Source organism: Varroa destructor, unplaced genomic scaffold (assembly GCF_002443255.2).
Source record: "Varroa destructor unplaced genomic scaffold, Vdes_3.0 BEIS01000007.1, whole genome shotgun sequence".
In the NCBI taxonomy this organism is placed as follows: Eukaryota; Metazoa; Arthropoda; class Arachnida; order Mesostigmata; family Varroidae; genus Varroa; species Varroa destructor.
In genome coordinates this window covers 7,819,474-7,840,369 of record NW_019211460.1, presented here as the reverse complement: position 1 = coordinate 7,840,369, position 20,896 = coordinate 7,819,474, and the positions used below count along the sequence as shown (strand labels likewise).

Sequence of the window (20,896 nt, the reverse complement as noted above, 5' to 3'; positions counted from 1 at the left end):
CTTAGACACCTAGTCGGAAAAAATATGTACAGCTTTTTAGTAGGAAAAGTAGCTAATAGTGAAACGCTGAAGCTGTGAAAAGTTCCAAAGCGAGGCTTTAGCTAGAGGCCAATAACGTTTAACGGAGAATCCTTCATAATTACGCCCCATGTATCTTACAGGAAGCTAGTTGTCCAGTAAATGAGACTAATTTCAGCCTGAATACTAAACGGCCGCATATGCACGCCTACTTCTGTCTCAGCAGCATATTTGCCCCTGGAGAAAAAGCTAACTATTTACAGCCTCACATTATAGGTGTGCGAAGTGTATAATAATAATAAGTAATCCATAAATTTAACACAAATAAACTGCTATCTCCGTTTCATTCCAACCTAAACTACATGCAAATATAGACACATTTCATATTCAGTCCACTGGCAAAATGTTTTTCATTGATATTTTATTATAAGCACTCTTATCCTCACCTGATCGTAGTCGATGTAGCATTAACTAGTGCAATAGAAACAATCTTACGGAACTTCGAGATTGTTTTATAGAGTTAATCAAAACTATACAACTGAAACGTTTTTTGCCGTTTCCGGAGCAGCGAGCCACCACCTACGATGACATTTTTTCCAACAATACGCATTACAGTTTTTGATAGCTTCTCGAAAAGCTTGTTAGCAATATAATAACGTACAAACAATGAAGTCGTGATAAAAATGACATCAAACAGTAGCAAGAAACAAAGCGCAAAACTTATGGACACGTGGTAGGTCACTAGCTAGATATACAGTAAATACATTAGTGAACGCCCGCAAATAGGGCTGGCAAATCGGGCGTGATACATCCAAAGCGTTGAAAGCACTTTTTCCCTTAGGTAACGCGTTCATCTAGTGTTTATTAATTATATTTACACGACAAGGTATTGATGAACATAATATCGAGCAAGTTGTTGGTTTCCTGAATGTAAGTAGATCCTTGAAATGTTATAAGCAATCTCCATTCTGAGATCAAGCATTCCGTCTATAGAAGGTACAGGAGGCGCCTGCAATAGTCAAGAACCAACCATATTTAAACAAAAAACATGAACAATACCTTTGCTAGATATACAGTCAACAGTAAAAATGCATATTAACAGAAAAATGTCGGCCTGATTATTTAGTCTGAATGAACGAAGTGATTTGCTATTAAATCTCGTAACTCCTTAACTTTCACCAGGCAATAAATGTCTGCTTTTGGCGCGTCGGCATATATTTTCGTCGTACGCTCGTCTTCAACGGAAGTTGCCTTACAAAATTTTAAATTGCGACTGGGGGTATCTGCGACGGTCGCTCAGTTTACAAGTGTCTTGCACAAACATCGATAAGATTACGGCATCCGGTTATTTCGCATTAATTTATCCATCATCCGTTCCCCTTGACTCGATAATCTGGTATCTTCTGATAAATTTTCTAAACTAAATAAACTTGTGTTACGTATTTCCGTCGTGTGAGTTGAAAAAAAATTGAAGGTATCGCACCTTAAGCGCTTTCTGGTAGAAGTGTAATGCAATGTTAAGCATGCCGCACTGGTGCGCGAGTCGGGCTGTGTTGTATAGTGTCTCCTGGGAGCCTTCGCCACGTTGTCTCACGTATTCAGCGCAAAACGTAATCGCATGACAAAGGAGGCCATAACGATTAGCTGTAAGGCAAACCAAGTAACTGTTATGAGTATACAAAATGGCGTGCACGAAATATTTCAGCAAGTCAGCCTTATTTGACATTGAACTTCGGAATCTATGGTAGATCTTTAATGCTGATTTGCAGTGTTTGATAAAAAAAATATGACACATACACGCACCACGCATTTGTTTTACAATATTGACGAAGTTTAATACGTCGAACGTAAAACCCGAAACGTAGAGGTTAGGCTTCTGAGGCGGTCCCGCACTGGCCTAGCTATCTTAGGTGACAATTTTAGGAGGCCAAAACTAGCTATCGGCGACTAAATAAATGATTGCTAGTTATGTATAGTTAGTACATATAGCTATTGTAAAGATGCGTCATAAAATGCAGGCAAATTTTCGTAAATGGCTATGAAATTAATTCTGTGCATCGAGCCACACGTAAAGTGCTGTGCTTAAATTAGAAAGACACATGTAAAACTACTGTGCTATCTTCCTACGATCTAAAGTTGAACGTGTGCGTTTCAATAGCATGAGCCAACCTGGAATTGCCCGGCGCTTAAAAGACAGACAACCCTGTACTTTGTGTGTGTAGTAGCTAACACGCTTGGGGAAACTCGGAACTAGCAACTGTTGGCGTTAATCAATGGTGCGAACAACAGTAGCAGCAACGACGACGACCACACGAGCTAGTACGCTTTACAAAAAGGGCACAGAAATACGAGACCCAAATGTCATTTAGGTAGCTGTGGTCGTCGCTTAGTTCTCGTTAACGTACCACAAGTTTTTTGCAGAGCTATCTGCAGGTAGGCGATGGCTATGCAGAGCGTCACAAGGGGAATAACCTCAGCTGGGCAGTCTCCTCGCTCGAGGAGGAAAAAGTACTCGGCTAGTGCATGCCGGTGCGAACCCAATGTCAGAGCGTTATGTCCGTTGAAGAGGCAAAGTTCGAGGGAGTCAGGATTCATACGAAGTAATCTAAGAATAAACCTAAACATAGACATAAACGTTTAAGCAAAACAGCAAGTCACTACAAATGATGACGAAAAGAATCTGTCAATTGCCAATCGATTACTAGTTGCATATATTTGCATACTTAAAAAAATACAAATGATAAAGAGGTAGTTGAGGCTTTTTCAATCCAATTGATTGTTATTATTGTAAGTAATATAGATGAAGAATAGCTTCATATGCAACAATCGCAGCTGGGCATAATTTTTCAAACTCTAATCCATGCTAAACAAGTTTTTACATAAAAACGTACTTATTATGTCTGACAATAAGTGTCCGATTGACGAGAATATTGAATATATTCCATAATCTCCGACTCAATGGATTACTTCGACAGAGAGTCCGCAAGGCCTAAAAAACCATCAAAGACATCAGACCCGCATTAGAATAGCTCTCATCTCACGCTGACGTAAACTATGTTGCCATGTAGTCAACGAAAAAGTTATTTTTTTCGTTTATATACCTGAAAGCAGACTTCGTCAAGCCGTAGGCGCATTGCTCCAACTAACGTAATCAGGTGTAGTAGGTAACTGTCCTGCAGCGAGTCATGGAGAGCGTAGATAATTGAGGCTCGAGAGCAGATATCCAAATAAAGTTCGAGTTTTCCTTCCCGGAGCAAATAAGCCAGTGCCTGCATTCATCGTACATTTTAGTAATCGAATAAATCTATTTTCTAAGCTAATGAACAGAATACGTTAGGAAAACAAATGGTCGTTAACTAATGCAGCGGGTAACGTATATGCAAAGAGGTTACTGAATAAACCTTTTATAACGTTCAAAATTAAATTATCTTAAATTAAGAAAATTAAAAAACCACATGAAATTGAACAAGTTAACATCTGCCTTTGATGCCTAAAGGAGGGAATTTTTTTTATTTAGGACGATAGGCTAAAAAATCCCCCCACTTCCACCCCGAAAGCAATCGTTTTGATCACCTGAATGCAGAGACTTGATATCTAAGTTGAATATATGATTATTCGAGACAATTGGCTCCTTGATGATTAATTACTTACCTACATTACCTGAAGCATATTGCGATCTATAACAGATATGGAAGTTCGGTGAAGATGCATACATTATTTTACCTTTTTTATATGTGCGTGAAACTCCGTTCTGTTCGGCCGATATGAAGGAAAGTCATCTATAAAAAAATAAATATATGGAAATATTGTCGTTGCCGCCGCCCAAACAATCCAACTGATTTTCGGTACTAGTGGCTGTTAAGCTTAAAATACGCGAAGAGTTCCAAATATCTTGTATTTCCCTAATGCTCTTAGTTAATTTTTTTAAAAAAATACTTCGAACTTCATACTAACTTGGTATGCCTCTCTTTGCAAGCTCTGCTTTGATGAAGTCTATTCGGCCTTTTGCCTGTGTCCATTCACACAGCATCGGCAACTTCAGGTCTTCAGGCAGATAAACCGTTGCCAAAGAAAGTAGCCGAAACAAACTCCCACAGAACTCATCCATATCTTCTGTAATTGTAAAATTAAAAAAAAAAAAGAATTATAGACTGATTGATAGTTCAATGACACATATTACTATAGCTGATTTCTTAATATGCCGTAAACAAGATGCGGTCTACATTTAAAAAACAATAAAAGACAAGGCCTAAGGATGAGTTGAATGCTATTTTATATCTCTGAACACAACTAAAATAAATTCAATGAATAAGTTAAATTTAGTAAGCTATTCTAGAAATTCCGGTTCTATCATTGTACTTCAAGCTTTCTTCTTTAGAGCAGTAGCTCCGCTAGCAACACAGATTAGCTAGCAACTTCTCTATTTATGGCACAGTTCAACTTTAATCGAACTTCCCTATGTCAGTCCCATGTAGCCATGTTATAACAAGGACTGCTTAAAAATATTAAAACTGATAGTAACGAGAACAATAAGAAAGAATGAAAAGACGCCGTACCCCCTGCCAGAGCTAAATCAAATCTCCGTTTGACAAGTTTCAGATCGCGCGTCTCACGAAGAACTTCGCTAGCCTGACGTTTACGGCCTATACTTTCAAGGAACTTCGAAAACATGAGACGAGCATCAGCATGGTCTGGAGCCATCTCCAGCACTTTTTCATACGCCTTAAAATCAAAATCGACATGATCAGAACTACGTCAACATCAATTAATGCTGCGCAGTATAGTTGCTAATGGAATACATTCTAATTCCCTACTCGTTTCAACAATCACACTTCTACAAGAACTGACGCTTAAAGGTGGCGTTTGGTGGATTTGGAGGCATAGTGATGTAATTTTCGTTTACTTCAGTAGTTTACTGCCAACCAACATATCATATACATCTCGAGAAGTCGTAGGCTCACCATAGTGAAACGAGTTAAAATAGTGAAAACAGCGCCACAGATCTTTGAAAAAGCAATGTATCGCAAAGTCAACTGGATTCGCGTGCTTCAAACGCATGCTTGGAAAGGTTTTTGAAGTCTTGAGTCCCGCTCCATCTAAGATCATTAATTAATAAAAATTTCAAATTTTTTAGTTTAATGCATTAATCCGTCAATTTTTTAATGATTTTTTTTCCATGAATGAACATTTCCCAAATTAAAATTTTATGCCAACGTATGTTAAGCATTAAACAATAGAATGATTGTAAAAAAATGTACCCATCGTTGGCAGTTATTTGCATAAGCGAGTTTAGAGTGCACCGAATGGGACCGTTGTCATTTGAATTATAACAGTGTCTACCTGAATAGCATTTTCGGTCTGTTCTGGATCCTTCACAAGACACTGCGCAAGAAGCCACCAAACTCCTGCAATGTTAAACCGTTGTGAGCGGAGCAAGAGATCGCAGAGCTCGCGAGCAACACCTACTTCTCCGCTTTGTTCGAACGCTTCCGCCATATCAAATACGAGATCTCCCATAACCTTTTAGGAACAAATTGCTGACATTTACTTTATGTTACACATTTATTAGACATTCTACGATTCTGGAGAAGTAAAGCAGGAGCGATTTAGATACTATATTTTGCCGCACAGCTATTGTTATAGATGTTCTTTACAAAAAACCACTGTACAAAATTAGAGATTTATAATATAATATATAATTTATGACAAGCATATGGCGTAGACTAAATGCTTGAGCAATATTTTAGTCAATGAAAATTGCCTTAGAAGTAAGTTTTCTTTTCCACAGCTGAGTGCAATGCTTAGATATTACTAACTTCGATATCTCCGTCGCGGGCTATAGGGCCCATTATCTCCTTAGCCAAATGGACACCTCCCAAATGGGCCATGCAGATGACGGCCTTAGCCAATATATCCAGCGGCAGCTCAACCAGGCGCACAGACTTGCAATTCAACAAGGAAATTTTCGTATCCGTCGGAGTATTTTCGTCACTGAACTCTTCCGGTATCGGTGTTAATTCAACCCCACAGTGCGATACCAGAACGCGCATCGCCTTCGAAAACTGTTTTGCTTCCACCTGTATATTAATATGATCGTAGACGACGTCATTAACTCCTAGTCGAATCAACATATACCTCGCATCTAAATGTTCTAAATAAATGTATGTTATATATACTATATATTTAGCAAGATGTGAACGAATGCGGTATATAATAGCAGAGCAAGGAATACACAGTTCATACTTCTAATCGTATTTATACTAACTTGAATTTCGAGAAGCATGTGGACGTCCTCGGAAGAGATCGACTGCGGAAAACGTTGAAAGGCCAATTCTAGCACCTCAGCCCCTTTTTTTGGCTGAAAATTTTCCTTGTAAATTTAGATTAGCGAGTCCAGGTAATCCGCCTCAGGTACAGTTAATTGTGTAAAAATATGTCGTCTTCGAAAATAAAAAACTTCTTTGATTTGAACTGGTATTACATAGTGCATTGCCAGCTACACAGATATGCGTGTGCTAATATGTTTAAGTAGCAAGGTTCTGCTTCAAAGAGTTATTCTATTCTTGTTCTAGCTATGTTTTCCATACTTTGGATTATATCATTTACCTTTCCATACTTGTACTGAATTTGCGCAATAGTTCTAGATAGCTGAATGCACATTTGCGCCTGGTTTTCCGAAAATCGGGGAATAACCGCAGCTCCATAGCGAAAACAGTCTAAATGGTTGCCTAGTTCGCTGGCCAGAGTCACAATATCCAAATAGAACTCAGCGTTGTCAGGATCTGCTTTTACTGCCTTTTTAAGGCAGAGGAGGGCTTGTTCACGGTCGCCAAGGTCGATGCTCCAAGTCGCTAAACGGTGCCACTCTTGGGCATCTTTTGGACGAAGATATGCCCCAATCATTGATACTTGCAGTGCTTTTAGGTCATCACCTTACAACGAAATAGTTACAAATGTGTCCTATGATTAACGTCAAATAAATCTAAGGATGCTTTCCCAATCAAAATGTAGCTGTTATCTTAAGATAACTTTTGAAAATCTATCAGACAGGATACCTTGTTGCATGTAAATCGTTCCGAGAGTCTTATATGCATCGGCCGCATCAGGGGCTATACGAATAACCTCCATACATTTCTCAATAGCTTTATCTAGACATCCAGCTGCCAAATGCAGCGACGCTTGACCCAGAGAGCCTTGTAAGTCACGTGGCAGTTTCTTGAAACGACGAATTCTTGGGCCTCTGGTCGGTGTCGGTTTCTGGAAAAGCACAAATAATATTTCCCATAATAAGTTAGTAAAAATTCTATGCATTTTTTTCTAACTATAGTTCAATGAAAAATTTGTAATGGCGGACTTTCACCTGCAAGCTTTCCAGAGGCCTCTCAAAAGTACTCTCAGACAATATTCATATTAGAAAAATGTTTGTCAATTACCTTGGTTTCAGTCGTTTTTCGCGTACTCGTCGCCGGTTCATTGTCAGCTTCAACGTCCGAATCGGCACCAGAATTCTCACCTTCGTCATCTTCGACGTCCATTTGTTCGGCGAAATCAGTAAAACTTATTGTCCCTGAAATGCAAAGCAACTTATTCTCAATATAAAAATATTGGGTGAAATTACGATATTGAAAAATATGGCGAAAATACCTCCGACAGCTGCATTGAATACGTATTGCATCAGATGCGTAAAAAGTTGCCGGCTAATTATATTCCTCTTCGGTGTCTATAAACAAGCAAGGGCTGGCAGCGATCAATAGAATAGCGTGTGCACTTTGTAATAATGAAACGCAACACCTTGGAATAAATAGTCTCCATTTGTCCTAAAAATTTACGGTCAAAATGAGGAGTCGATTACGGTGAAACTTTGCAAATCTCACAGAAAGCCTGGACGACGACTCTCCTTGGCACGGGAAACACTGAGGCTCATTTGCACACAGGGTAAAAGTCGATCTAAACGAATAAATCGCAAACATATGGAGCACTGTATATGCCGATCTAACGGTCTCAATACCACGTCATGATCCACAACTTGGCCTACTGACGGGCACCCTGAAACTCATTTGAAAGCGAGAGTTGCATCTTCATACCCACAAAGTACACTTAATCAACAAATATCCAGGACCATCACTAGTGTCCTTCGCCCGCCGATCATAAGATGAAAAACTCGTACTCAGAACCCAAGGGCGAGTGTCGAGCAACCGTTTCGGTCACAAAAGTTCTTAAAGTCATGTAGCTCATAAAGCCGGAAGTGCCACTAAGTTACTTTTATTCAAAAACAACAAGAAAACGGCAGTAATCATCAATGGCGAACTCTTTCATGACTCATTGGAAACGCTCTCGAGGACATTAAACGCAAACAATCTTCGCTTTTAACAAGATGAGGCAATCGCGCTGTGTGGCAAATACGGCGACCAACCTGTTTGAAGCCAGGTCTCCAGGCGTGCCGATTCCGGTACGTGAGAACAGGTGGCTTCTGGGTAGTGCAATTTAACCGCTCTCGATTTGTCTAATGAATCTATGGATAGGACCGAGTCTACAAAGCAACGCTGAGGATAATCAACGGCCATAAAAATAGCAACTGGTAAAACTGACGTTGAACTACGCAGGGCTGAGATTACATGAAAATGATCAAGCTATGCGGATGGTACCCAAGGGAACGTTAGCTAAGATTGTTTCCGTGGGTAGTTAAAAGTAAACCTGGGCTAGGCTAACGTAAGAATAAAACAAGCGCATATATAGTTCCCTTTGTTTTCTATTCAGGAGCATCGAATCTGCCAGCGACTTTTTGCGCGCCTGATGTAATCGGATGAACGATGCTCTTCGAGGCCAGATACCGAGCTCTATTGGGGAGCAAATTGAAAGGCGACCTAGCGTAATACTGAGAAAAGAAATGGTCTATGCTTTTTCATTGAGGAATTCGTTCAGCTCTTTACACTATCACTCTCGCTGGTATTGAAAACTCGATGGAACTTACCAAGTGTAAGAAATTTTCCGTAAAATAATTTTATGAACTATTTTGATTATTGTTTCCAAGCATACTATTAGTGCAAGCCATGAAATTGTCTACAGCAACTAGAATATTCGTTCTCATTTGATTGAAAGTTTTGCATTCAACCAAGGTGCCATGATTTTATGACTCACAACATAGCATAGCACGATCAAGAATCCAGTCTTCGTACGGGTCTAGTGTCAGTCATGACCCTTCACTCTGACTCCATGTATTGATAGTGTTTATAAATTTCAGCTAAATAGTTAAATATTAGTGAGTATTTAGGAGCCTACCTTCAAGGAAATTTCTAGTAATCTCATAAGCGTCGTGTGGAATAGTCGAGCCCAAGGGGTCATCAGATCGACTCTGCGAAGGACCGTCCGGTTGTTCCTCACCGCTAGCGTGTGAGTCCCTTTCGAGCTCTCGCTGAGTTCGCCTTTCCCTGGCAAGTCTTCGCAATTCTGCAGCTCCTACTTCATAATCTTTATCCTTATCATCATCTCGATAATCCTGCCATTGCAAGTACAAAAACAAACGGTAATGTATGAGACAATACTATTAATTTGTTACTATTTGCAAAAAAAAACCCTATACATTAGCGTACGGCGCTTTACGATGCCAAAGGTATTAAGGTTTTTATTGTAATTGATATAGTTATTTTAAAAAGCTCAATTAGCAAATTACATTTTGCATCCGTTATCAGTTACATTTACATTTTAGTTTCCTTAAAAAATGAAATTTGGGTTCCGAAATAATCCAAACCATTATATGTCAATTTATTTGACGATACTATCTGATTGGTCCTTGTGATGATGCAGTGGTAGCACGTTTGCCTAACTTTTAGACACGTACAATGGCATAGGCTCAAAGCTGGCCATAGACAAATGTTGTTTTTATAGGAAGGAGGCAACCGCCTGAAGCAATGCTTCAGCGGTATTGGACGTAAAGCACAAAATATGTTTTTAGGTTTAGATAACTAACTTCGCTCTCTGACGATGATGAGTCTAATCCGACGAAGTCATCCTCCAGGGGTAACCTTGCCCCTGGACGTCGACGTGCGATTCGTCGAGCTTTCTGGTTCAAAGCGTCGGGCAGCTTCTGTATTACTCTGGATCGAAAGCAAATGCATACGATGCAATGTGATATAGTACACGCTAGTTTTGATTCATTTTTGGAAATCAGATTCAAATATGCCGATTGCTGACTCTCTCACACGGCCCAGAATACGCACAAAGTTGATCCGACGCACCTGCTAATCGCTTCAGTCTCATCGACGACATCAAGCGACACTTCGTTTTGATCGTCGTCATCATCAGCATCATCGTAATCGTCGTTAATCTCCATCTCTTCAGGATCATCTTTACCGTTTTCAGCATCAACTTCAGCTACAGCTTTACGTATCTCTTCGAGTCGCGGGTCCTTCAGCGATCCAAACAGGGCTCGAAACGGGTCGTCATCCATGGCTGTTTACTGAGTCGCTTTCGTCTGTAATTTAAATTTGAAGAAAGACCATCTTTTTCAACTAGAACAAACACCTTTCTTCTAAAACACTACCCTTAATACACAAATTGAAACTGAATTCGTATTATGTTGCAAATTTGGATAAAAACGAACATGTTTACCGTTTCGAAAGATTCAATTTATATAACTATGCGTAGCTATTGGATAAAGCTGAGAACGAAGCAGACATGATCACCGATCAAAGTTTATGCTTTTAAATCGGGTTAAGTCAACTAGCTTGTAATTAGTTAAATAGAATGCTCATAGCAGTAATTCAACATTAGATGTCAACTACAGCACAACAATCAACCTCAATCTAAACTCAAGAGTCAATTCACTGAGCTCATAAAAGGACAAAAGTTACCATACCTGTACTGTTCCTTCACAGGATCCTAGCTGACATCTAAATTACCCCCTGTCAAGCGTGAACGACCGTCTAACGTTCTTTCACTTTAAGTTCATCAGTTTACTTTCAGCTGACAGGAGTATTTGGGGGCCTTCTTGTTGTTTGTAAACAAAGAAAGAGCAGCTAAATTTTGAAGACTTCGGGCCCGGCGCTGACCTGAACATAAAAATGGTTTGTTTATAACAAAAACCACCTTTATAATAGCTACTTGTATCGACTAGCTTATTATTAAATATTAGATCTCTCGAGCTAAAGTGCATTGTACAAGCACAGAACAACAGACGCATATTTGCTTTTAGTATGCACGTTACTGTTTCCGACAGTGCATTAGGCTTCGTGTCCATGTAAATAGCAGCGACCTTTTGTTAGTGAACACTTTTCAGAAATGATCGACGGTATTCGAACATACTTAAAGAGGACCCAGGTAACAATATTGCGGTATTTCGCGCTGCAGCTGCTGCAGAGTGTAGTTTCGTATAACATTTAGGCGATGCTTCGACAAGTCAGTCAGAGATGGGCTTTTGGATTGGCTCTTCAATGGGAGCGCAGTTCGGTGAGATTTGTAGGCAGAGTTCCCCGTGATCCCGACGAACGACTAATGCAGCAGGGCCACGGTCAACTCAGTCTGCTCGAGAAGTACATGAGCGCGAAGCAGGCTTGTGAAGGTACAAGCGATTTATTCTTATGTGATATATTTTGCACGTATTGAATCATGTGGCTATATACATGTGTGTAAAATGGTCAGTCGTCCTCCCCAATAAATTCACGTATCAACCTTCAAATCTAATTTCGGTAATATTGTGGGATTGTGACTTGGCAACCAATGAAGTAATATAAACAATTTTTTTAGTGGGGTTTTTTGTCTTATCGAGAGTCGCTATCGGAAATTTTCCTTTGTTTATTACCGTCGCTCTGATCCCTAGGTCTTATTGCTTCGATTTCATAGAAACATGGTACTAGAAGGTGATTTTTCCATGTGCTGGAATATACAAGGTATCAAAAAAATGTACACACAGTTTGAATAACTACAACTTCAGATGTTATTTATGTTTCATAAGATATTTAAATTGCAAATTATTCTGAGGAAAATGTGTAACCTTTTATTGTACGGCAGATATTCCGTAAATGATTACCATTCTGACATTACTAATAACGACGGGCTATTGATTCACAAACTTCACTAAACATTTTATATGATATTGTAACCAATTCTAGGTTAATTACGTATTAGACATTTGCCAGTGTTGTCGGTTTCCTGACTCAGATCTCATTTTAAGGTATCCCCACAAGAAGAAGTGTTAAAGTACGACCGCTTCTTCCTATTCATCTAGTCAAAAGATTCTCATCAAAAGACGGTCATACATGACAATGATAGGCTGCAGGTCCTATTCGAAATAAAATTTGCGAGTTTAATCAAAATCCATATCTTTTTTCTAGATTTAACTGTAAATATGTACATTTTTAGGCGCCGTGTACTTGGCTTTTATGTACAACGAGTACATTTGTAGACAACTTGCTAAGGGAAAAAATTGAGCTTATTTTTACTCTACATATATAGCAGCATAGCAGCAATGCCAGTTTTGCGTAAGCTCGAAGCTGACATAGAGACGATGAGCTTTGACTTGACAAATAGGAAATTTTATAAACAGAATACATCTAGGTAGACGACTATGAATCTTCAATCGGTTTACTGGAGATAATAGCCATAACTCCTGTTATGTTCAGTGATAAATTCAGATTAGGGCCATTGATATAAAAAACTAATTGGTTGTGTGGCAACAATGTGCTTTTTATTATCATTGTCCAACCGCTGCCATTTTGACTTCGTTACCAAAAGGTAATGAAGGCTAAGAGAAGAAATGGCTGCAGAATATCTACTGAAAACTGGCCTCTCTTCGTACGACTACTTTAATTTCCGAAGCCTATACAGAATGGGGTTGACAAAAAAAATGGCCCTAGGCCCAGAATGTAGAATATAGAACTTGAAAATATTTTATAATGTTGGAGCATTGAGGCTAAATGTGCATGCATCTTTTCGGTACATCGGACTTTGCATTTCTTGTCAGTTTTGAAGCAGTATTTTTAATATTTTTTTTTATCTATTGTGAAACGTATCTAATGTAACTGTGTACCCTCTTAAGATGTCCAATATTTGGTGAATTTCACTCGTCTTCCATTCTTTGCTTGGTAAAGATTTTTACTGTTCATTCGTAGTTCCTGTTTAAAATCACACCTATTCTAGCCAATTATAACTGCCCCCTAAATAGATTAAGAATTGATTGTTGTGATTTTTATTTTTTCTGTTCTTTGCCATTTACTGACAAGTGCTTGTCAGACAAATAGATTCGTCCATCGATTGTTGGACAGTCGGAATTTATTACCCAGAATTGCTATTCGTTTATGTGTACCGTCATTAGTTCGACTGGAATCGGGCTACGCTTTTTAATAAAATGAATAAACGTTACGTATTTGTTCGTGCTAGCCTCATATACTTCATACATGATGCATTAGAATTATGTGCGGCCAGTGAATCAGTATAATAGTCAAGAGAGATTAAGTTATGTGAAATTTTATTTTGATATTTGTGTGACAAACTTATTTATAGCCATGCCGACACCTGAAGTAAACCCATATGGAGTGTTTGCTAATAACGAGCTCAATCTGAGTGGGATCAAGGTTTACGGCTTCGATTATGATTATACGCTAGCCGTCTATACGGGTCAATTGCATTATCTCATTTATGATCTCGGACGCGACTGGCTAATCAATAAATTTAAGGTGAGATCTCGTCCTATTTATTAACACATTGGACCAATTGTCGAATATTGACGGTATTAACAATGGAACTAAAAAGCTTGTCTGATAACGAAATCAGCCTCCTTAAAACGGAGCTTGATTTCGCTCAATTAGCAGGACACGAAATAGTTACCTTCGAGCTAATGAGTCGATTGCAAATCGGGTCCATTACAGTATCCCAAGGGTATTGGTGAGTTGGAGTACCGGCCTGGTTTTGCCATTCGTGGTCTACATTACGACATCAAGGAGGGTATATTGATGAAGATCGATTTGTTTCATCAAATCCAATATGAATCTGTATACCGTGGTCTTACTCCGCTTTCGCGGGAAGAGATCGAGAACATTTATGGAGGAAGCTATATTCCACAATATATGATTCGGGCAGGAAACGAGGTAAAGGCTTACTTTAGTTTTGTTAATTTAGAAATAAAATTGCTCAGTATTCGTAAGATTAAGTTTTTTTTTCTCCTTTTACTAACGGTAAAAATTACATGTTTATTTTTTTCCAGAAAAACCGTACGAAGCAATTAAACGACCTGTTCTCTGTGCCTGAAATCTGTCTAATTTCAAATGTAACAGAGTACTTCATCAAGAATAATATCGCTTTCAACCCTGAGATTTTGTTTTACGACGTGCAAAATGCGGTAGGCTCAATCCACCCAGTCATTCACAACATGTTCAATGAGAGTAACATTGGCACCTACCTGGAAAAGTATCCAGAACTTCGAACGTTCCTACAACGTCTCAAGGAAAATGGAAAGAAGATGTTTATTGTGACCAATAGCCCATTTAAATTTCTCGATGTGGGGATGCAGTACATGCTAGGAGAAGAGTGGCAGGAATTTTTCGACGTTGTCATCGTACAAGCACGCAAGCCCAAATTCTTCACTGAACAGTTGAGGCCATTCCGGATGTACGACAAGGAAACAAAGAGTCAATTGTGGGAGCGTGTCGTCAGGCTCAAGCAAGGTTCGTTTTTTAAGTGTCGCAAGTCAAGTTTTCAGTCAGGTCAATTTTGCTCCAAACAATTCGGACACGCTGAAAAGCGGATGCCAATACATTACACGACCAAAGTGCATCTGCTACATTTGAATACGAATGAGTGGCAAGCTTATTTCTTGCAATGCCAGTAAAGACAGATTTGTTTTTGCAGGAAAAGTATATGTAGAAGGCACAGTTAACCAACTCCAACAAATGACAGGCTGGGTGGGCCATTCTGTGTTGTATTTTGGCGACCAAATTTATAATGATCTTGCTGATCTAACCCTCAACTATGGATGGAGAACTGGTGCCATTCTTTACGAGCTCGCGGTACGTATAGATACAGCAATCAAGTAACAAAACGACTAGCAAATAAACAATAATTATGTATTAATAATTAACAGTAATCATTGTTAATCTCAGAACACACGTCTCTCAATCAGATTTTATCAGGATTTGGATGGATATCAGCGAATGGAACTAATTTTTGAGACTATTCCGAAGCTGAGGTTATTCTACAATAATCTGTATTTTAAAGCGTAATACACTGTCACGCAGTTGTTAATTTCATCGATGCAAAATAGAACAGTTTTCTTTGAATGTATTTTTCTTTAAACCTTGTATAATAGATGCCGAAAGCTACTATCCCAGAGACAACCTCTCTATGTTTCAAGTTTTACGTCCGGTGTCACCGCTAAGCATAAGTTGACTTGCAAAAGTTTACAAACTACGTTTCCACCGCGAGCCCATTTACAGTCCCCAACCAAAAGCATGTCGGGTTGGTCGAAAAATACATCGATGCGTTAAAAAAAAACTACCAGCTCGAGGTCGACGTCGCGCACCGGAATTCTCCCGTTGCGCTAAAAATTCGCGGCAAATCTCGCGCGTATATTTTCACCGTGGGTCCTGTAAGATACAGCTTATTCGAGGATGAGTGATAGATCCCGTAGGTGCTTAGATTTGTTCAAACTTTCGATACGAAATTCCTCTGGCAGCAACAAGCCTTAGCAAGCTACTTAGTTAAGATAGTTTTACTTAGTAAAAAAAGTGAAGGAGTCATTACAGAAATAAAGCTCAATTCAGCCTAGTAGGGCTTTATTTTTGAGTGGAAACAAGTGCGTCGAGGACGGTGTATCACGCTTCACAATAATTAGCAGTCGATGGTTTCGATAAACTTTGTTCCCTAATTTCTTTTTTGCGGTCCTTAGCACGAAATAAAAACATCGAATTCAGAGGAGTTTCGCCATACAGCGAGTTGGTTGCAAACACTCCAGCATCTAATTGCGGATATGCAAGATTCAGCCGACATTCAGGTACGCTTGCTTTCTTAAATTCTGGTGCATGTATCATTGTGCCACTTACAGAAAAATGATTTGCCCTTAAAGTAATATGTAGAATACAGATCAATTCACTAATTAATGTATTTTTGCATTCCAGGATTTTATCGATACATTGCTCGAGGAACGCGATCTGCTTCGAAAAACAACAAAAAGTCTTTTTAATTCAAACTTCGGATCTGTATTTCGAACACATCATAATCCGACGTACTTCTCCCGACGGCTGTTTAGGTAAGTCCATAATGTGTGTCTGATCATCTAGACGCACCTATACTGCTGCGTGTAATGCTTTTTACATCGGATATTAGCTAAATTATTGCTTCTTATCTATCATTTTCAGATATTCGGACATATATATGAGTCACGTAACCAACCTGATGAATTACTCCCTTAACCATACCTTCTATCCTAGGCGTGGAGTCCTCCCCCATGAGTGCTATATCCCTCACAGCTAAGCGCACCTTTTCTCCTACTATTGCAATTGCTCCCAGTGCAAAATATTGAGTCGTACGAGAGAGAGTTCTCTGGCCAGACCGAATGAGACCAGACGGCAAGCAATATATATTTCTATCTGTGATGAATCTGTGTATGAAATTGTCTGTCTCACATTGGAATATGATTTTTAACCAAATAGTTAATTTTCACTATACCTGCTTATGGATTTAACTTGACAATGTGACCGTCGTAAATTTATTTTTGAATTCCCCTTTTCACTATTAATGTTATTAGAAGCTTTTTTCAATTTGTTTATAGGGTTTTTCATCATAGTAAGTCCTCTGACGAAGAACAATATATATCAATAACAAATTCCAATTACTATATATATATATATATATATATAGTATATTTTTTTATATTGTCTAAAGTACACGAGTGGAAAATCTGGTATCGTTCTTTTGTGCGCCCTGTTGATATAAACTATATTTACGCTATCTTTGAATATTGTTAGAAAATTTTTTCAGAGAACTATTTGACATTGGTTACCCTCACTATGAATCCCTGTGATTATATTAATGGGGTATGAAATAAAATAGTGCACTTGATGATGGAAATGAACAAACGTATAGGAGTTTTTGTACTAGGCGTGTACTTTTGCTGACATATATACGCCGTTATGTAGATAATAGTGGTTCTTAAGATGACCGCAATGGCAATTTGATGAGATAAAAACATGACATTTACTTCAACGACAGCTGCAGTAGATATCACCACATATACTCTAGCGTTGATTGCATCTACCTAATTTCTTGAAATATCATCAGCTTCGCATAATTTCGTCACTTAGGTGGCTGCAGATTTCGTTAGATTATATCCCTTTTAGATATCGGAATCGGCTTGTTTAGTAGAAGCGGTTCGAAGGTATTCGAGGAACTCGATTGCTATATGATGCCACTGAAAGTTCTCTACTTTCTAATTTTAGAGCTTTCTAATGTAAGAAAAAACAACAAAGTACTTGTATTGCTATGCGTTTATTTGAATTCGATGGCCTTCACGTCATGCGTTTAGTACGTTCATTTCAGTACGTTTGAGGATCACGTCTAATAACCGACTAAGTTACACGTAGTGCGTTCTTGCTGTATCACAGAACTCTGAATGGCTGAACCAGTTTTGTTTTGAAAAGAGTCGCGGAATTCAGGAACTTCCATAAAAGCTCTACATTTACTCGTTGTCAGTGTTATTATTACATATCGAACCCGATGAACCCGGTGAAATCTATTCAACAAATGCATGTATTAATTTCCTTGACACAGTTTGTTCAATGTATTTCGTGCCAAATACGGTTTTACTCAAAGTACTCAGCTGTACTAAACAGGACCATCTCGCCAGGATGCCCTCGTTGATGGGGTATATAGCATCGACATGTCCAATCGTAAATAGTGTACATATCCATTACTCTATAGAATTATATATTTTAGAATCGCAAATAAATTTAAACCCTTGTACTACAAAATTTCGCGGTATTTTCAGTGAATTTATTCTAATACACCAGATACACCGTACGTACACCACATACTGTAAGTAATTGTTTCCGCAAAACCGTTATAAAGCTGCGTCCCCGGCAGTCTTTCCAGCTGCGGTGATTAGACTACAATAAACAGCGGGCGCGTGGAGCATTGATTCTTCGGCGGACGCTGGGGTTTTCTACCTTCTGAATAGTTACAACAGCGAAGGGCCTGTTGTCTGGTGAGGGGTAAACTTCCCCCTAATGGGAGAGGGCAGCCCTATGCGCGCACACACATTAACCGGGTGAAAATTTTGGTTGATAGGAACGTCTAAATTCGAAACTTCGGCACCGTGCGGCAGTATCGGTGCAACAGCGGCGTCTTTTTTAGTGATCGCCTAGCGGACTTCGCAGGGCGTGTGGAACGGAACGGTCAGACAACCACTCTTGGACACCCATTGGCGCTAGTGATATTAATCTGTTGCTAACGGCCAACTCATTTACGTATAGGGATAGTGAATATACCGTTTGGTGCAGTTTGTCTTCACTTCCCACACTATTCCAAGTTCTTCAGGATCTGTACAAGTGGTCTGTAGTACTGCGACATCGACGTTGTTGTGTGAAAAATGCCGAAATAACTTTGTTGAAGTCCCACGAGAAGAGCGTCGAACGTATAGAGTGAATTTCGTTTCTACGATTTTCCATCACGTGAGTGCACACGGAGATTGAGAGCCTGGGGTTGAAGTGAGCATTTACAACTGAATAAATTCAAGGAGGCAGTAAAATATCTAGTAATACTGCATAGTAAGCGCGAGTCATTTATAATGTTGTTAAAGTATGTTACCTACTTCGTGCTCGTATGCGAAACGCAGTCGCTACTTGGCAGTGCCTCGGCCGAAAGAACTGTGAAATTTATACAAACTGACCTGTCAAACCGGAACCAGAATCTCACATGGGACACCCTAATGGGAAATATAACAGACGGTATCGGTAGTATTCTTAACCAAGCCTTACCTCATATTGTTCGCGCCACGTCCGAAATAGAAATTGGAGCCGATTGCACCGCCGCGATGTTTAAGTTCTTTCTTGAACTGCGTAAACTTACGCCATGGGCGCTCAGAAGTACGTATGATTTTTGTTCTTTAGTACAATGTAAATAACACATTTTGGCATCATTAATATCTCATAATCAATTCGTTTTTGCAGCGTATGTGATTTTTTGACAATCTGATCCTGATATGTTGACGAGATCGACTGTAATGTTACCGTCGCACCATCTTTACGGATATAAAATGTGTATATGCGAAATACAAAGCGGTCGTTTGTAACAGTCGGAGCGCATGTACAGGCTAGTGACACCCATAGCGCACTCTTGGGCCAAGAAAAAGCCGGAAGTGTTTTGCACCGAAATCATTGTTTGTTGTAGTTGAATTTATTCAACAATGCATCTTTTTCCCCAGATGTTTTCACTAGCGCAGCCTTCTGGTAACTTATATATATATATATATACAGATAAATAACTATATAGAGTATGTTAAATGATACTAATATTGCATGCCGATGTATTTGGTGACAAGAAATCTAATTTCATCACCAACAAACCTGTGCATAATGCTCAAAATACTTGCAACAAAACTACCTGTGGAAGGTGTGTCTTCATGATGTTTAGGGACCAAACGTTAATCGCGTTGAAGGCATTCATTGCGCCCACAAAATAGACACGCAACGGCATGCAAGGCCCACAATTTCTGACAAGCGCAGTTATGCTATTGCATCTCTAAATCAATAATACTATGTTTATACTTCATATATATATATGCTTTTATCGGTGTCTTTGACAACTCGTTTAAGTGAGGTCCTTACAGAGCAAATGTAAAAAAGAAGCAGATACATTTATATTCTTTTGTAAAGCCATTAAGAACCTGTAGCGCACGTTTTTATTATTGCGAATCAATACTTGATAAAAGTCAAATGTGGGCTCAGTTGCAGCGTAAAACTGCCGGCCTTACCGAAAATATTGTAGAAAAAAAACCCTTATTTTTTGTTTACACATATTCAGCTTGAATATCGTACGTGCAGGGTGTTGATCTACATCCATAAAGATGAGATTGCCGCCTTTGTTGTTTTTGTTGTTGTTACTATATGGTAAAGGTAATTGAAGAAGAATAAAAAGGTATCAGACTACACTGATATTATACCTATCTGAAGTCGTTACAGAGCGAACAGTGCGATATCAGCGCATGTCTAATCATACCTAGTGTATGTCAGTGATTATTATGTATTCATCTTATGAGGGAAGATTGCATGCTGCAAACAAAAGCTAGAGAATAATTGTGTATGAAAGCCATTTCTTATGAGAAAACGTTTGGCGAAATAGTCTACGAAAAAATACTTAATTGCCACAATCCTTTAGCTACCTTGTTTGAATGGAAAATAGTAGCTGGTCACCTTTTCTCATTTCATTGCTATTATTTTATAGAGACATACAAAATCGACTATTTGAAATGTATAAACATTGTCAGACAAATTTGAGTTAACAGTATCAGATACAGGATTAGTTCCCGAGGTAATCATAACCATACTATCTGTTCCCATCTACTTACCGAGATTTTTTTAAATAGCTTGCATTGTAGCAGTTCGTCATCACAATGTGCCATTTTCCGATATCTACGTTGGCTATAGTACATCAGATGTGTATATTTAGCCTGTTGTTTTGTTAGCAGTATTAATAGTATTATGATTAATTGTTTAGCACTAATCTTTATTACACATTAATAAAGAGGCAAATTTACAAAAGAATGGAGCTCTACTCCCATTAAAATGAGAAAATATCAGGAAAAAAATCAGCAAAGGTGCAATTATTTTCATGGCCAAATGTATTGCCTTTTTTTTGCCTTGTAACTACCATTTTCATCGTAAACATATTGCTT

The 20,896-nt window shown here is 38.8% G+C and overlaps 3 protein-coding genes across 6 annotated transcripts in view; 2 read left to right on the top strand and 1 right to left on the bottom strand.

Annotated features, from left to right (window-relative positions):
* Positions 1 to 404: 404 nt before the first annotated feature.
* Positions 405 to 11,212, bottom strand: LOC111254788 (general transcription factor 3C polypeptide 3). 3 transcript variants are annotated; one of them, XM_022816009.2, is made up of 18 exons: positions 10,874 to 11,210; positions 10,254 to 10,489; positions 9,986 to 10,112; positions 9,298 to 9,514; positions 7,452 to 7,585; positions 7,074 to 7,275; positions 6,625 to 6,950; positions 6,284 to 6,376; positions 5,835 to 6,095; positions 5,359 to 5,538; positions 4,575 to 4,740; positions 3,973 to 4,131; positions 3,742 to 3,797; positions 3,120 to 3,287; positions 2,910 to 3,007; positions 2,424 to 2,635; positions 1,502 to 1,662; positions 405 to 1,027 (listed from the first exon to the last, which is right to left on the bottom strand). In XM_022816009.2, the coding sequence occupies exons 2-18, from the start codon at positions 10,463 to 10,465 to the stop codon at positions 893 to 895; spliced, it is 2,907 nt and encodes a 968-aa protein (XP_022671744.1). In that variant the 5' UTR covers positions 10,466 to 10,489; positions 10,874 to 11,210; the 3' UTR covers positions 405 to 892. The 3 variants fall into 3 exon arrangements, 2 of the variants coding, with proteins under 2 accessions (XP_022671744.1, XP_022671745.1); XR_015317019.1 differs by lacking the exons at positions 2,424 to 2,635; positions 2,910 to 3,007 and having other exon boundaries at positions 861 to 1,027; positions 10,874 to 11,212; XM_022816010.2 differs by lacking the exons at positions 405 to 1,027; positions 2,424 to 2,635 and having other exon boundaries at positions 1,523 to 1,662; positions 10,874 to 11,212.
* A 67-nt stretch (positions 11,213 to 11,279) lies between these two features.
* Positions 11,280 to 17,975, top strand: Nt5c (5' nucleotidase C). Its single transcript, XM_022816012.2, has 8 exons — positions 11,280 to 11,575; positions 13,516 to 13,688; positions 13,881 to 14,099; positions 14,216 to 14,675; positions 14,860 to 15,017; positions 15,896 to 16,000; positions 16,125 to 16,255; positions 16,365 to 17,975. The coding sequence occupies exons 1-8, from the start codon at positions 11,401 to 11,403 to the stop codon at positions 16,477 to 16,479; spliced, it is 1,536 nt and encodes a 511-aa protein (XP_022671747.1). The 5' UTR covers positions 11,280 to 11,400; the 3' UTR covers positions 16,480 to 17,975.
* Positions 17,976 to 18,104: 129 nt separating this feature from the next.
* LOC111254001 (O-acyltransferase like protein-like) overlaps positions 18,105 to 20,896 on the top strand; it is a 51,647-nt gene continuing 48,855 nt past the window's right edge. For both annotated transcript variants that reach the window (XM_022814396.2, XM_022814395.2), the window contains exon 1: positions 18,105 to 19,088. In XM_022814396.2, coding sequence (XP_022670131.1) covers positions 18,791 to 19,088 — 298 coding nt within the window. In that variant the 5' untranslated portion in view covers positions 18,105 to 18,790. The remainder of the gene's footprint in view (positions 19,089 to 20,896) is intronic.

What these genes read in the sequence shown, in the direction of transcription:
- Nt5c (XM_022816012.2), top strand. Translation starts at nt 11,401, where the DNA reads ATGCTTCGACAAGTCAGTCAGAGATGGGCTTTTGGATTGGCTCTTCAA. An exon ending in CGCGAAGCAGGCTTGTGAAG is followed by an intron (nt 11,576 to 13,515) that starts GTACAAGCGATT and finishes ACTTATTTATAG; the next exon opens with CCATGCCGACACCTGAAGTA. An exon ending in AAGATTCAGCCGACATTCAG is followed by an intron (nt 16,001 to 16,124) that starts GTACGCTTGCTT and finishes TTTGCATTCCAG; the next exon opens with GATTTTATCGATACATTGCT.
- LOC111254788 (XM_022816009.2), bottom strand. Translation starts at nt 10,465, where the DNA reads ATGGATGACGACCCGTTTCGAGCCCTGTTTGGATCGCTGAAGGACCCG. An exon ending in CCCGCGACGGAGATATCGAA is followed by an intron (nt 5,539 to 5,834) that starts GTTAGTAATATC and finishes TGTTCCTAAAAG; the next exon opens with GTTATGGGAGATCTCGTATT. An exon ending in TGATTTAGCTCTGGCAGGGG is followed by an intron (nt 4,132 to 4,574) that starts GTACGGCGTCTT and finishes TTACAATTACAG; the next exon opens with AAGATATGGATGAGTTCTGT.